This window comes from Schistocerca serialis, chromosome 5, assembly GCF_023864345.2.
Source record: "Schistocerca serialis cubense isolate TAMUIC-IGC-003099 chromosome 5, iqSchSeri2.2, whole genome shotgun sequence".
Classification (NCBI taxonomy): domain Eukaryota; kingdom Metazoa; phylum Arthropoda; class Insecta; order Orthoptera; family Acrididae; genus Schistocerca; species Schistocerca serialis.
In genome coordinates, this window is record NC_064642.1 from 219,503,687 (window position 1) to 219,516,265 (window position 12,579).

At 42.2% G+C, this 12,579-nt stretch overlaps 1 protein-coding gene across 7 annotated transcripts in view; it reads left to right on the forward strand.

The window, feature by feature from the left end:
• LOC126482327 (uncharacterized) overlaps nucleotides 1-12,579 on the forward strand; it is a 463,601-nt gene that overhangs the window by 432,569 nt on the left and 18,453 nt on the right. For 4 of the 7 annotated variants that reach the window (XM_050106386.1, XM_050106384.1, XM_050106381.1 and 1 more), the window contains one exon: nucleotides 10,865-10,970. The exons of 2 other annotated variants lie outside the window; for them this stretch is intronic. In XM_050106386.1, the coding sequence (XP_049962343.1) occupies nucleotides 10,865-10,970 (106 nt within the window). The remainder of the gene's footprint in view (nucleotides 1-10,864; nucleotides 10,971-12,579) is intronic. One more of the 7 variants, XM_050106385.1, reaches the window with a different exon arrangement.

A 12,579-nucleotide genomic window follows, 5' to 3' on the forward strand; every position in this document is an offset into this window, starting at 1 on the left:
CAACTGCACACACCACACACTATTACAGAGCCTCCACTGGCTTGAACAGTCCCCTGCTGGCAGGTCCACAGAGTCATAAGGTTATCTCCATACCCGTACACATCCATCCGCTCAATACAATTTCAAATGAGACTTGTCTGACCAGGCAACATGTTTCTAGCCATCAGGAGTCCAATGTTGGTGATGCTGGGCCCAGGCAAGGCATAAAGCTTTGTGTCATGCAGTCATCAAGGGTACACAAGTGGGCCTTCAGCTCTGAAAGCCCATATCGATGATGTTTCATTAAATGGTTCACATGCTGACACTTTTTGATGGCCAAGCATTGAAAAATCTGCAGCAATTTGCGGAAATGTTGCACTTCTGTCATGCTGAACAATTCTCTTCCATCATCATTAGTCCCATTCTTTCAGGTGGCCACAGCGATGTCAGAGATTTGATGTTTTACCAGATTCCTGTTATTCACAGTACACTCATGAAATGGTCGTGTGGGAAAATCCCCACTTCATTGCTACCTCGGAGATGCTGTGTCCAATTGCTCTTGCACCAACTGTAACACCATGTTCAAACTCACTTAAATCATGATAACCTGCCATTGTAGCAGCAGTAACTGATCTAACAACTGTGCCAGACACTTGTTGTCTTATATAAGCATTGCCAACCACAGTGCTATATTCTGCCCATTTACATATCTCTGTATTTGAATATGCATGCCTATACCAGTTTCTTTGGTTCTTCAGTGTAATATACACAAAGATAAAGTATTTGAGTTTCAAATCCTGTCCGTGATGTGCTACACAGTTCATTGAATCTCCACAATTTGTGATGACATTCCCTACCATCAACCATTAGCTTAGTGTACTAGAACACATTTCACTGACTATTGATTATTATGAACATGGTTTAATTATTAGTTCATGAAGACATCATAATGCAATCTAGCCTTTAATGTTAATCACTATGCAGCAAGGTGAACCATATAGCAAATATACAAGTGTCTGATGGATGAGTCCATTTACAAAATTATCCTCCCCAGCAGCATAACACAAAGCTTTCTCAACATAATCTCTTTCTTCATATCAAAAAATCAGTAATTTATTCCAGTAAAACGTTGATGAAGCTTCCTGTATCAGCTACTATATATCATAATCATTAATTTCCCAACATTTTTTGCATTAATACTGTATAGTGCTATTAATAAGTGCAACTTATCACACCTTTCAGCAAGTATTATGAAAATAGAAAATAGTAAATCCATTTTGTGGAAAAAGACATAAAGAAAAGTAAAACTATTAATCATTCTGAATGCAGTTTCAATCCTACTACTAAATAACTGAAAGTAGAAAATAAACAAAGTCTAACGTAGTCCTCAGTGTTCGCATTACATTATATCTCCTAACACAAAACAATCAAAAGCATCAAACAGTGATGACATAATCTCAGTGCAATATAAATTCCAAACATAAACATTATCAGTGTCCAAAGTTACAGTCAGTACTGAAAATGGGATTAAAAATTAATGTTGTTCCTTCATGAAGGCAAACTTCTGTAAATTGCTATTGGTCTTGCACTTCATTTGTTCTACCTGGTGGTCTCCATGGCTTCTCTTTTTGTACATTCTTGTAGAACCTTTCCAACAATAATAAACATGTTTGTGTCTCTAAACTTTATTATTTATTTTCCTTCAAATCTACTTTCGAACTACTTGACCTTTTAGTACAAGCAAATACAGTTCTGTATTTACAAAACACTGTTACTCTTTCACTTGAAACAAATGATAGCTCAAAACGAATCAATACAGTACCTTGTAAGTTTTGGACAGAACAAGAAGTAGGTGTGTCAAAGTTACACAGTTTATCTACAGATTCAAGTGTCTTGCCCAAGTCTACATTGTGCTCTGTGTTACTACAGACTCATGTTTCATTGTTTTTAAACTATTTGCAGCATATATTTGTATATGCCTTCCAATATATTTGTATATGCCTTCCACCGGTCAAGCTGTAAATACTCATAAAATTCTAGTAAATCCACTTGCAGTATCATTTTTGAGTTTCATGTACTGAGTGTACCCCCCCTCCCCCGTGCAACAGGCTTAAAATTTTTTTTGTACAGTCCGCTGGAAAATATATTGACTAATTCAGACAGCCTAGTTACAACACTTCCAACGTCATCTCTTTCACTCAAAATGTCTGTTTCTAAATTATCACTGCATGGAATAATTAGATTGTCATTGGCTGCAACTGATGCATGACTATTCTCCACGTTAGTCACAGTATTTTGTTTGTTTTCTAAAACTGAATCTGCATATTCACATGATTGTTTCATGTCAGATTTGAGAGTTAGCTCATGAACTTCAGACTTAATTTGTGAAATTTGAGCATCATTTAAAGATGTAGATTCTTACTAGGCCCATTAACATTTTTGGCAGTACCCTAGTAATATCATTTAGTTCATTCTGAAAGTCAAGATATGCCTGATCAGTTTCTTGTTCTACCTCAGATTTGTCAGTAATCAGAAGTCCATGTGTTTCTCATTTAACTTATGCAAGATGAACACTGTTTACATTGCCACTTGTCAAATCACCTCCTGCCTGCAAAATTTGAATCATTGGTTCACTATTTAACTGAACTGTTTCATTATTCAGATAATTTATGACCCAGTCCATCACATTTTCCATCTATTTTGACACTCTGTCCCCTTACATCATTAACAACATGTGCTTTAAGCCAGTCTAGAAATTCTTGAAATAATCAACACCCTGACATTGAATAGCTTTCTGTTTCTTTTTATGTTAGCCCAAACTTGTCCCTTCTCATTGTTCTCTGTCCCAGACTATAGTCTGATTTTGACATTTTTTTGGTTTACTAATAGTCTGAAATATCGCAAAAGCATTCCATCACAAACAATGTTTCTGCATAGCACCCACAAAAGTAAAATAAAAGTTTTGTACTGTACTCTTCTGTTTTGGTGTTCCATGTCTACTGTGTTTGCTATTGCACCTTTATCATTCCAGATTTTCATTCCAGTGTTTGATAACAGCAGGCAGCAAGCTTCAGTTTATTTCAAAACCATCACTCAGTTTTACATTTGTTACACCCTTCTAGGTCCTCAGTGCTGTGTGTCACTTAGATTTTTGAGAAATATGATATGTGATATGAATACCCATGAAATTTACAAGAGGTTAATACAAACAACTTGAAAGAAATTAATATGACCATCCTGACTAGTTTCAGTGGATTCCAGCTCCTTCATCATGCTGTAATGCAACATAATCTTTCATTCCTCTATAATAAACATATTTTTGTTCTTAACAGTAAAAAATTATATAAATTTGCTGCAATTTTAAATTTGACAGAATGTTAACAGTCTGTATGGGTGGTGTATCATATTTGTTGTACAGGAATTCTTCCCAAGCATGGGATTTGGATCAAAAGCCTATTCAGTGTGCTACATGGATTAAGTAACAGATATGCCTTTATACTTTTCATTACATTTTTATTGTACAAAGTGACGCAAGTGGTCTGTCACAAATGCTCTGATCAACAATGCTCTCTAGTGGTCAACCCCCATCTTTACATAGGACTTTGAACAAATGCTCCATTGTTAACAGTACAATTTTTTGATAACATAATTAAAAATCATCACAGTAAGTTGTTTCAACATATGTGCAAAATTGTTTCAAACACTCTTATTACTTTCAAATGTACAATTCAGCCAAAAAATAATGTTATTACACATGTTTACATGAAATATGCAGAACAAACAATGAATTTTATAGTTTCTTTAATTATATGAAGGTAAAATGAAGCATAAATCTCCTACCACATATATAATATTGTGGCAGCCACACCATAGAAATGCATGAAGGGTGGAACTACAGCACAGCCAACATAAGCAAATGATGCCTGCATTCACGTGGCCAATGTGCGCAGCTTTCCCAGCCCACACAGGACAGAGCAGATGGGCAGTACAAGCTGGTGAATGCAACGCGACACAAATCTCCTACATTTCTTCACATGAATCGAGTTAACATGGCTCCCCACAAACATGTATGCAAAATCTTGCACACTCACTCATTTCATGGCACACATCCATTCCTTTCGCAGTGCTTTTTCTCCCATCTGTAAGAGTCATGACGCATGATGGTTCGCACCAAAAACTGAACTTTTGGAGACATGGTCATTGTCTCATGTGGTCCATGGGGTTGCACCATGGCTCATCATCAGAGTACATATTCTCCAGGATCGTTGATCATGCAGTACCACCAGTGCAACAGTCCTGTAGGGACAGACATTAATGATAAGCACTGCTCTTACCATCTTGCAATGTGTGGAAAAATAAATGTGTGTCACCAACAAAAATTATCCTCCTCATTTCCTGTCAACAAGCCTCTTACTTGAGCACAGTGTATGGGCGCAGCAGTAAAGCCAGTTCACTGCATGTTTATGACTGAAAGCAGTGATAACCATGTCTCTGCATCACTGGTGACCCCGACGTGATCTGAGGCTAACACTTGGTAATGAACATTCATTGGAATGAGTGACATGGAACTGTGAGTTGACTGGCACCTGAACAGTATTCCATAGTGCAAATTACTGAGGTTTTTGGATGAACATGTTTTTTGTGTTTCTTTTTGTGTTTGTATGCTTCACTCGTGAACTGCCTAGTGTTATTTTTTGAGCTTTTTTGTCATGTGTTGTGTTATCTTCATTGTGTGCTTTCCCATTGTGTGAGGACTTAATTAAGATAGCGACTTTATAAAAGCTGCAAAAGATTATCAAATACCTGTTCACCTGCAGCCAGAGGCTGGAGAGTGAGTTACAAGCATGCCCTACACACATGGACTCTGCACAACTGCAGACATCTCAGCAAAATTTTGACGTACTAAGTCCCGCGATACCAACACCTCCTACAATTGCTGGAGTGGCCACAAGCACTGGACAGGTGTTGGTCAGGCTACCTACCTTTTGGCCCCATGACCCCGTAATGTGGTTCAGCCAAGTGGAGGCAGTCTACATGAGCAACCACATAACCTGCCAACTTGCAAAATGTGGGCATATAGTGAGCCAGCTTGACCAAATATATGCAGCCAATGTGCAGGATATAATCACCACCTCAATGACACAGTCATCATATAAATGCCTCAAGGAAGAGCTGACTCAGTAGATCTCATCATCCGAGGAACAAGGGGAGCACCAACTACTGCGACGAGAGGAATGCAATGACCTGTGGCACTCACAGTTCCTGCACCACTTGCAGAGTACCACACAGTCTGACTTGGTGCCGGGCTTGTTGTTATGCATTATCTGGGTGTGCAGCCTACCAGCTCAGGTGCAGGCAGTGATAACAGAACAGACAGAGATGCTGTTGGATGCTGCTGCAAACTTGGCTGACTGGGTGCACAATGCACTGGCGATGGCACCTAACGCCACAGCCACAGCAGCTTATGACACTTTTCCCTCACCTCCATGGCAGCGTGACCTGCTGCAGCCACTACCTCAGACACTGACCTGCCCCAGTTAGTGCATAACTTGGCTGCAAAGGTGGCAGCTCTTGTCACTCAAGTCGACTAGTTGTGCATTCAAGGGCAGAGGGCAGCAGGCAGCACAGTGGCAGCTGACCCATCCACTGATGAACTGGCTCATGCAACTGGCAGTCCAGCACCAGCCATTCCAACAGTACTCCATGGATAGCAAAGCAGCCGGCTAGCAACTTCTGCTGGTACCATGCATGCTTCGTCAATGAAGCAACAAAGTTTCATCCTCCCTGCATGCTCCCATATGCCAACAGCAACTGGGACGACACACACCTGGCTGCAATTCAGGATCAAGATGTCTTTTCATAGCATAATGAGTGGGCAGCGTGACATATCTTGTTAACACGAGTTCAGACCTTGCAATATTCCCCCGTTCTATATTAGGAGACCACAGGCAGGCTGAGGCACTTTCCCTCACAGGCAGTGAACAATTTGGCCATTAAAACTTGCGGCATACACAACAGCAATTTAGACCTAGGACTACAATGCACATACTCATGGATATTTTCTGTGGTGGATGTCAATGAGCTGATCCTGGGTGCAGACTTTCTTGGCCACTACAGGCTGCTAGGCAACGTAACAACCAGCCAGCTCATTGACACAACAACAAATTTAAAGATAGTGGGACAGTACTGACAGGCCACATTCTACAGTATAAAACCAGTGAAGTGCCCTAGACCTTATGCTGACATCCTCGAAACATTCCCTGACCTCACTTGCCCAACTCGTGCACCAAAGGACATTAAACATTTGATGTTGCACAACATAACAACCACATTCTGCCCTCCCATATCAAGCCACCCACGTCAACTCACGCCCAACAGACTTGCAGTAGCAAAGGTAGATTTTGAGGTCATGCTGTGGGAAGGTGTCGTTTGACTGTAAAGCAGCCCATGGTCATTGGTGCTACATTTAGTCCCAAAAAAAGACAATTCATGGTGCCCATGTGTGGAGTATCATGCCCTTAATTCACAAATAGTGCCAGACAGATCTGACCCCACACCTTCAAGACTTCAGCCACGCACTGGCAGGCTGTGAATTATTTAGTAAGATCAATTGCACAAAGGCATACACCCTAATTCCAGTGGCACCCGAAGTCATTGAGAAAACAGCTATTGTAACACCCTTTGGGTTTTTTGAAAGCCTGTCTGTGACGTTTGGTCTTTGGAATGCCGCCCAGATCTGGCAGCAGTCCCTGGATGGCATATTGTGAGGCTTGCCATTTTGTTTTGTGTACCTCAACGACGTCCTACTGCAGTCCAAGTTGCCCAAGCTCGACTGCCACCACCTAACCACCGTCTTTCAGCACCTGCGTGAAGTGTGCATTTAGTGTGATGGAAAACAAGTTCCATGGGCACTTAATTACCCCTTCCAGATTGACACCACTGTCGCAGAAAGTGCAAGTCATTCTAAACATGCTGCACCCTCAGGTGCACAAGAAATTGCACCATTACCACAGCATGTTGAACTTGCTCTGTCCAATGCTGCAGCCATGCAAAAGCCCATGACTAAGGCACTCCACAGTCCCAACTCAAAATGGAAGAACCCTGTTAACTGGACAGACACAGTGGAGCAGAGCTCCACAGGCTCAGGACAGAATCTCACAGAAGGAACACAGCTGGCGCACCCGGACACTGTGCGGTCTTAGTGGTGGATGCCAGCCAGACCAACGTCAGCACGGCATTACAACAGCACCTTGATGGGACCTGGCACATGCTCAGATTTTTCTCTAAGAAGCTATCTGAATCGCAATGTGCTTGGAGCGCTTATGGCTGAGAGTTGCTTCCGGTATATGCGGCAGTAAAATACTTTCACCCATCAGTAGTAGCCCGACAATTCATCATTTTCACTGCCCACAAACTGATTACTCAAGCGTTTCACAACAGTCACTTTGCTCACTGCCTCATCTCCAGCAATTAGAGTACAGGTTGCAATTTACTACCGACATCCATCATATTTTGGGGATAGACAACATAGTTGCTGATTGTTTGACCTGAGCGTGTGCCATTATATCATCCTTGTGAAAACTTTGAGGATGTTGGCAAAGTACAGGAGAACGATGAAGAACTGCACAGTTTCTGTCACGCCACCTCCAGCAGCTTGCAACAGGGGCTGGTGCCTGTCTGCAGCTCTACATGGAAAATTTGGTGTGACATCTCAACCGGTGCGCACTGACTGTTCCTCCCAGAGAAATTCCGGTGCAGTGCCCTCAACTGTGTGCACATGCTGTAATACCCTGGCACCAAGAGCATTTTGATCCTCATTGCTGTGCATTTCGTCTGGCGCAGGCTTTGGAAGGACTATTGCGAATGGGCATGCTCTCGTATGCCATGTCAGCTTGCCAAAGCTGTGAGGCACACCCACGCACCCATGGGCACCTTCCCCAATGCAACAAGTCAATTTGTGCACATCCATGTGGACCTCATTGGCCTGCTCTCTCCCTCTCTTAAGGCAAGTGGTAGCTTATAAGTATAGTGGACTGCTTCACTCACTGGCTGCGGCAACACCCATCATGGACGTCACTGCCAAGACCGTTGCCACCACATTCATTGACACCTGGGTGGCATGCTTTGGATGTCCCAGTAATGTGACAACTGACCACAGCTGCCAATTTCACTGTACATTGTTCATGCATGTCGCCAGACAGTGTGTCATCCTATTACACAGGACAACACACTACCATCTGGCATCAAATGGCACAGATGAACGGCTCCACAGGACTCTGGAAGCTGCCCTAACTTTCCATGACACCTCATGGACTGAGGCACTCCCACTGGTGCTGCTTGGCCTGCAAATAATGCCAAAGGAGGAGATTGATGTGGCACCTGCCGATCTCGTTTATGGACAGCTTCTGACAAGCCTGGGTGATTTTGTAGAGGTATCACCTCCACATGATGCCATGGCACCCACTCTGGCAAAATGCCTGTGCACTCAAATGGCTGGCCTCCGAGAGCACAAGCCGATGCAGCACGGCACAGGGAAGGTATTTGTGCACACCAACCTGCAGCACTGCATGCGGGTTATGTTGCGTACCGACGCAGTACAGTCACCCCTATAGCTGCCCTGCTCTGGACCACACCATGTGATCGACCAACGGAAAAAATGCTGGACATTGAGTGCAACATGAAGCAGTCTACAGTCTCAACCAACCACATCAATCCAGCTTTCAACTTGCCTGCTCCAGCAGCCACACACTTTTTAGACCTGGAGGAAGATCTGACAGCAGACAACACTATTTCCACCAGCAGTCAGACAGATCCCGCACCTGTAGCCACTGGTGATGCACAGCAGCAGCCTGCTGTCATTGCGGCACCACATACACCTCCCAATACACCACCCAGGTAGCCAGTGCTGCCGCCTGGACCACCCAACATAGGAGCACTGGTCACCCCCACCACAGCCACCAGCGGACTATATCACATGCACCAGCCACCGCCTCTGATTCAAATGTTTGTGCTGTAGAGACCTCGTCTCCAGCTGAACACACTTTCAGCTGGTAGCTCCAGTTGAGCTCCAGACAATGCCTCCTCTGTCTGTCACAGCTCCTGGACCTTTGTTTGCACCCCTGTGCTTCCACTGCATTGGATGCTGAAGGCAGAGTGGCATTTGTGCCAGCTACTGTATTTGCATTGTCATTGAGCTCTGCACATCACCCACACTGCCACCGGACTTGTCCTTAGCAGCTCTAGGACCTGCATTCAAGTCGTGAAGACACCATACTCATGTATACTCTCTGGGCCTCCATTGTCTTGACGTTGAGGCTGGATCAAGAAATGCACTGTGCTCCTGCAACTGAGTCAGTTGATGAACTTGCGGAACATGCAAGTGTGAACACTTGGACTTGTCATTCTTGGTGTCACTCTGAACAATTTAAAAAGTGAAATTTGTTCTACTGTAGTGCATTAACTGTAGCACTAGTAAACGCTCTGGATAATTATTAAGACATCTTCCCAGCTGACTTGCAGCCATGTGCGTACACTACACTTTGCTGCGGAAGGTTCCTAGCCAGTGCATGCTGCCGGCACTATCACTAGCTGACCATGCGAGGACACGCCCAGCAACACCAGTCTGGGGTGCTGACATTATGGCCACGACCCTTTAACTGCTGAGCAACCGACCACAGCCACGCCCACACTGTCATCATGCAGTGTGCGAACTTAAACAAATGAGTGCCACAGATTGATTGCCATATTTTTTCGTGGCTATAGAGCTCTGACCTCTGGGAGAAGAGCAGAGCTGCAGCACAGCTGACACAACCAAATGGTGCCAGGTATTCGCACAGCCCAAGCATGCAGCTTTCCTGTTACACCAAATTTTGGCAATGGTGCATCATGCACAGGCCCACGTGGGACAAAGCAGGCAGGCATTGTGAGCTGATCAAACTGATGCAACTCATGTCTCCAACCTTTCTCACCATCTCTGATCTTTCTTGCCATAAACCACGAGGGTCAAGTTAACGTGATTCCCCACAAACATGTCTGTGAAATCTTGCACATTTGCTCATTTCACAACGTGCATCCATTCATTTTGTAGAGCTTTTTCTCCCACCCATGAAAGTCATGACGATCCACAGATCATGCCAAAAACTGAACTTTTGGAGACCCAGCCTTTGTCTTGCATGGTCTACATGGTCGTGCCACGGCTCATCACCAGAGTGTATACCCTCCAGGATAGGTGATTGAACCATAATGCCAGTGCAATGAATCTGTATGTATGGACTTTAATGATAAACGTTGTTTGTACTATCTTTTAAGGTATGGAAGAACAAATGTGAGTCACCAACAAAAATGACCCTCAACATTTCCCATCACAAAGCCTCTCCCTAGATCATAGTGCTTGGATGCGGCAATAGAACCAGTTCACTGTATGTTTATGACTGTAAGTAGTGACAACCATGTCCACACTTCAATATATATTCGAATAGAGCTTTTTAATAGTGTTAACAATAATGCTGCCTTTACACAAAAGGCATCATTTGAAGATTTGTTGTTGTGTTTTGGGTTGCATAATAGCACAAATTGTCATAATTATTTTGAAAATTAGTGACTTCTGTCTTCGTAGTATCTCAAAATTGTTAACATCTTTGTTGGTCATGGAACTAACTGACAATTCCAAAAATTTCATGTAGTTTTTTTCTACTTTTAATTGTGTCCATCAGCAGTACTTTCAGTTTCACCTCCTGAAAGTAATCATTTGCCAGACATTCTGTCTCCTTGTAGGTGTTAAATTTTCTCAGGAGACTTCTCAATTTCATACAACTTGACTCTTTGTGTATACGTGTGTTAAAACTAAATCCACAGATTTTCATGTGATGTTGTGGTGTTATTTCAGAACCAGCAAGTGTGTGATGTACAGGTGTGGGACAGACCATGGCTGCCTAAACGTGAAGTTACACAAGTAAATTGCATTCCAATAAATTCAAGGCGGAAAAAGAGAGGTGAGTGAAGTGTTCTGAACAACGAATTATGAAACTTTTTTAGGCGGTTATGTTAACTAGTAGCAGTGAGTATAAGAGGTTTGTTCTTTACCTCACAATGTTTACCTATTTACTGAAGTATAAGATGATCTTGAATACAAGGTGACCCCCCACCCCCTTTTTGAGAGGCTTGTTGAGAAAATTTATTTTTTACTTCTTCTGACTAATCAAAATTACAATCTGTTTTACTGATGTAAAGTATCTGCCAAAAAGTTAACATATACCCATTCTAAACTTGTGCCATGTATGGCCTGTATTTTGAAAATACTACAAGAAATAAAATAAACAAAAAAGACTGGTTTAGGTTAATTTTCGGGCTGTTTTGTTTTCTACTCTTTTTTTCTTACTGACCCTGTAGTCCATGGTATCATAATCATCATCATCACCATCATCATGAGCCTAATAGCACAGCTGTGAAATTTATATTTTCGTTCTCACAAATATTTGGCTGCTTCTTCCAAATATGTTGCTATTTCTGTGGTTGTCATTACAGTGGGACCTGAGAGTACAGCTGTTTTTTTTTCTGAATACATATCAGATTTCATTTCTATACTGACATGAGAATATTACAATGTGTCTTCCATCCAAACATATCAACAGCCTGCTGCTCTCTCATTGGCTGTGTAGAACCAGCTGACACACTCCCTTTCATTCCCGTCATATGTCATGGTGAGCATCAACAGCATTGTAGCAAGAAGTGCGTAAGTACACCTGTGGCCCCTGTCTAGACTTTTACCATCCTCTGCATAAATGGATACTGTTGTTGAGTATTTGTCCAATTTTAAAGTCAGTTTAATTCAGACTACAAGTAGATTCAGGCAAACTGCAGTTTAAATGTGGTAGATGTTCATAAAAAGCCAAAGCAGGTTGTATAATTCTCATGGTTGGCAACATGAGGAAATTTGCTGCTCCCTCATCAGTCACCTCACGACAATCATCAAAGCTCACAGCTGAGCTGGTGTCACTGTTCCCCTTCCAATCCTTGCTCAGCTTGAGCAACTGTGAAAAAAGACTGCAATATCTTCTAGAGAGCAGGTCGTGTAAGAACACCAACTGTTATATGAAAGAAAGGTTGCAATTACAATTCCGCCCCATTCCAAAACTTCTGCTCATCCCACGATCTATAGTGACATCTGTTGTTACTATCCCCACGACGGGTTGTGCCACTGTAATTTATTCTAGCGATAACAATTACAGTCAGTTTAATATGATTGAATTCCTTTGTTAGATATTTCATTTTGGATTAATTTTTGTTCTTGTTTCAACTGGATGTCACAATCATCTTCTAAAGGTGATTAAAAGCTGGTAACACTTTTATCCTGTATTCTAATACACAAACAGTGACCAAATATCTAATTTGTAACCTACTTAGTAAATCATTATAGTCTCCCGTACACCAAATCAAATACTGGTCTGGTTTCATAATCAATTAATGTTTTTTGAAGGACAACATTTCTGTTCTTGAATGTAACCTTTACTTAAAAATCAGCATTAATGTTTGTATACCTTGACCAAACATGTTTGACAATGTTTATTGCAAACCTGTTCAAATACAATACAAGTTTTTATG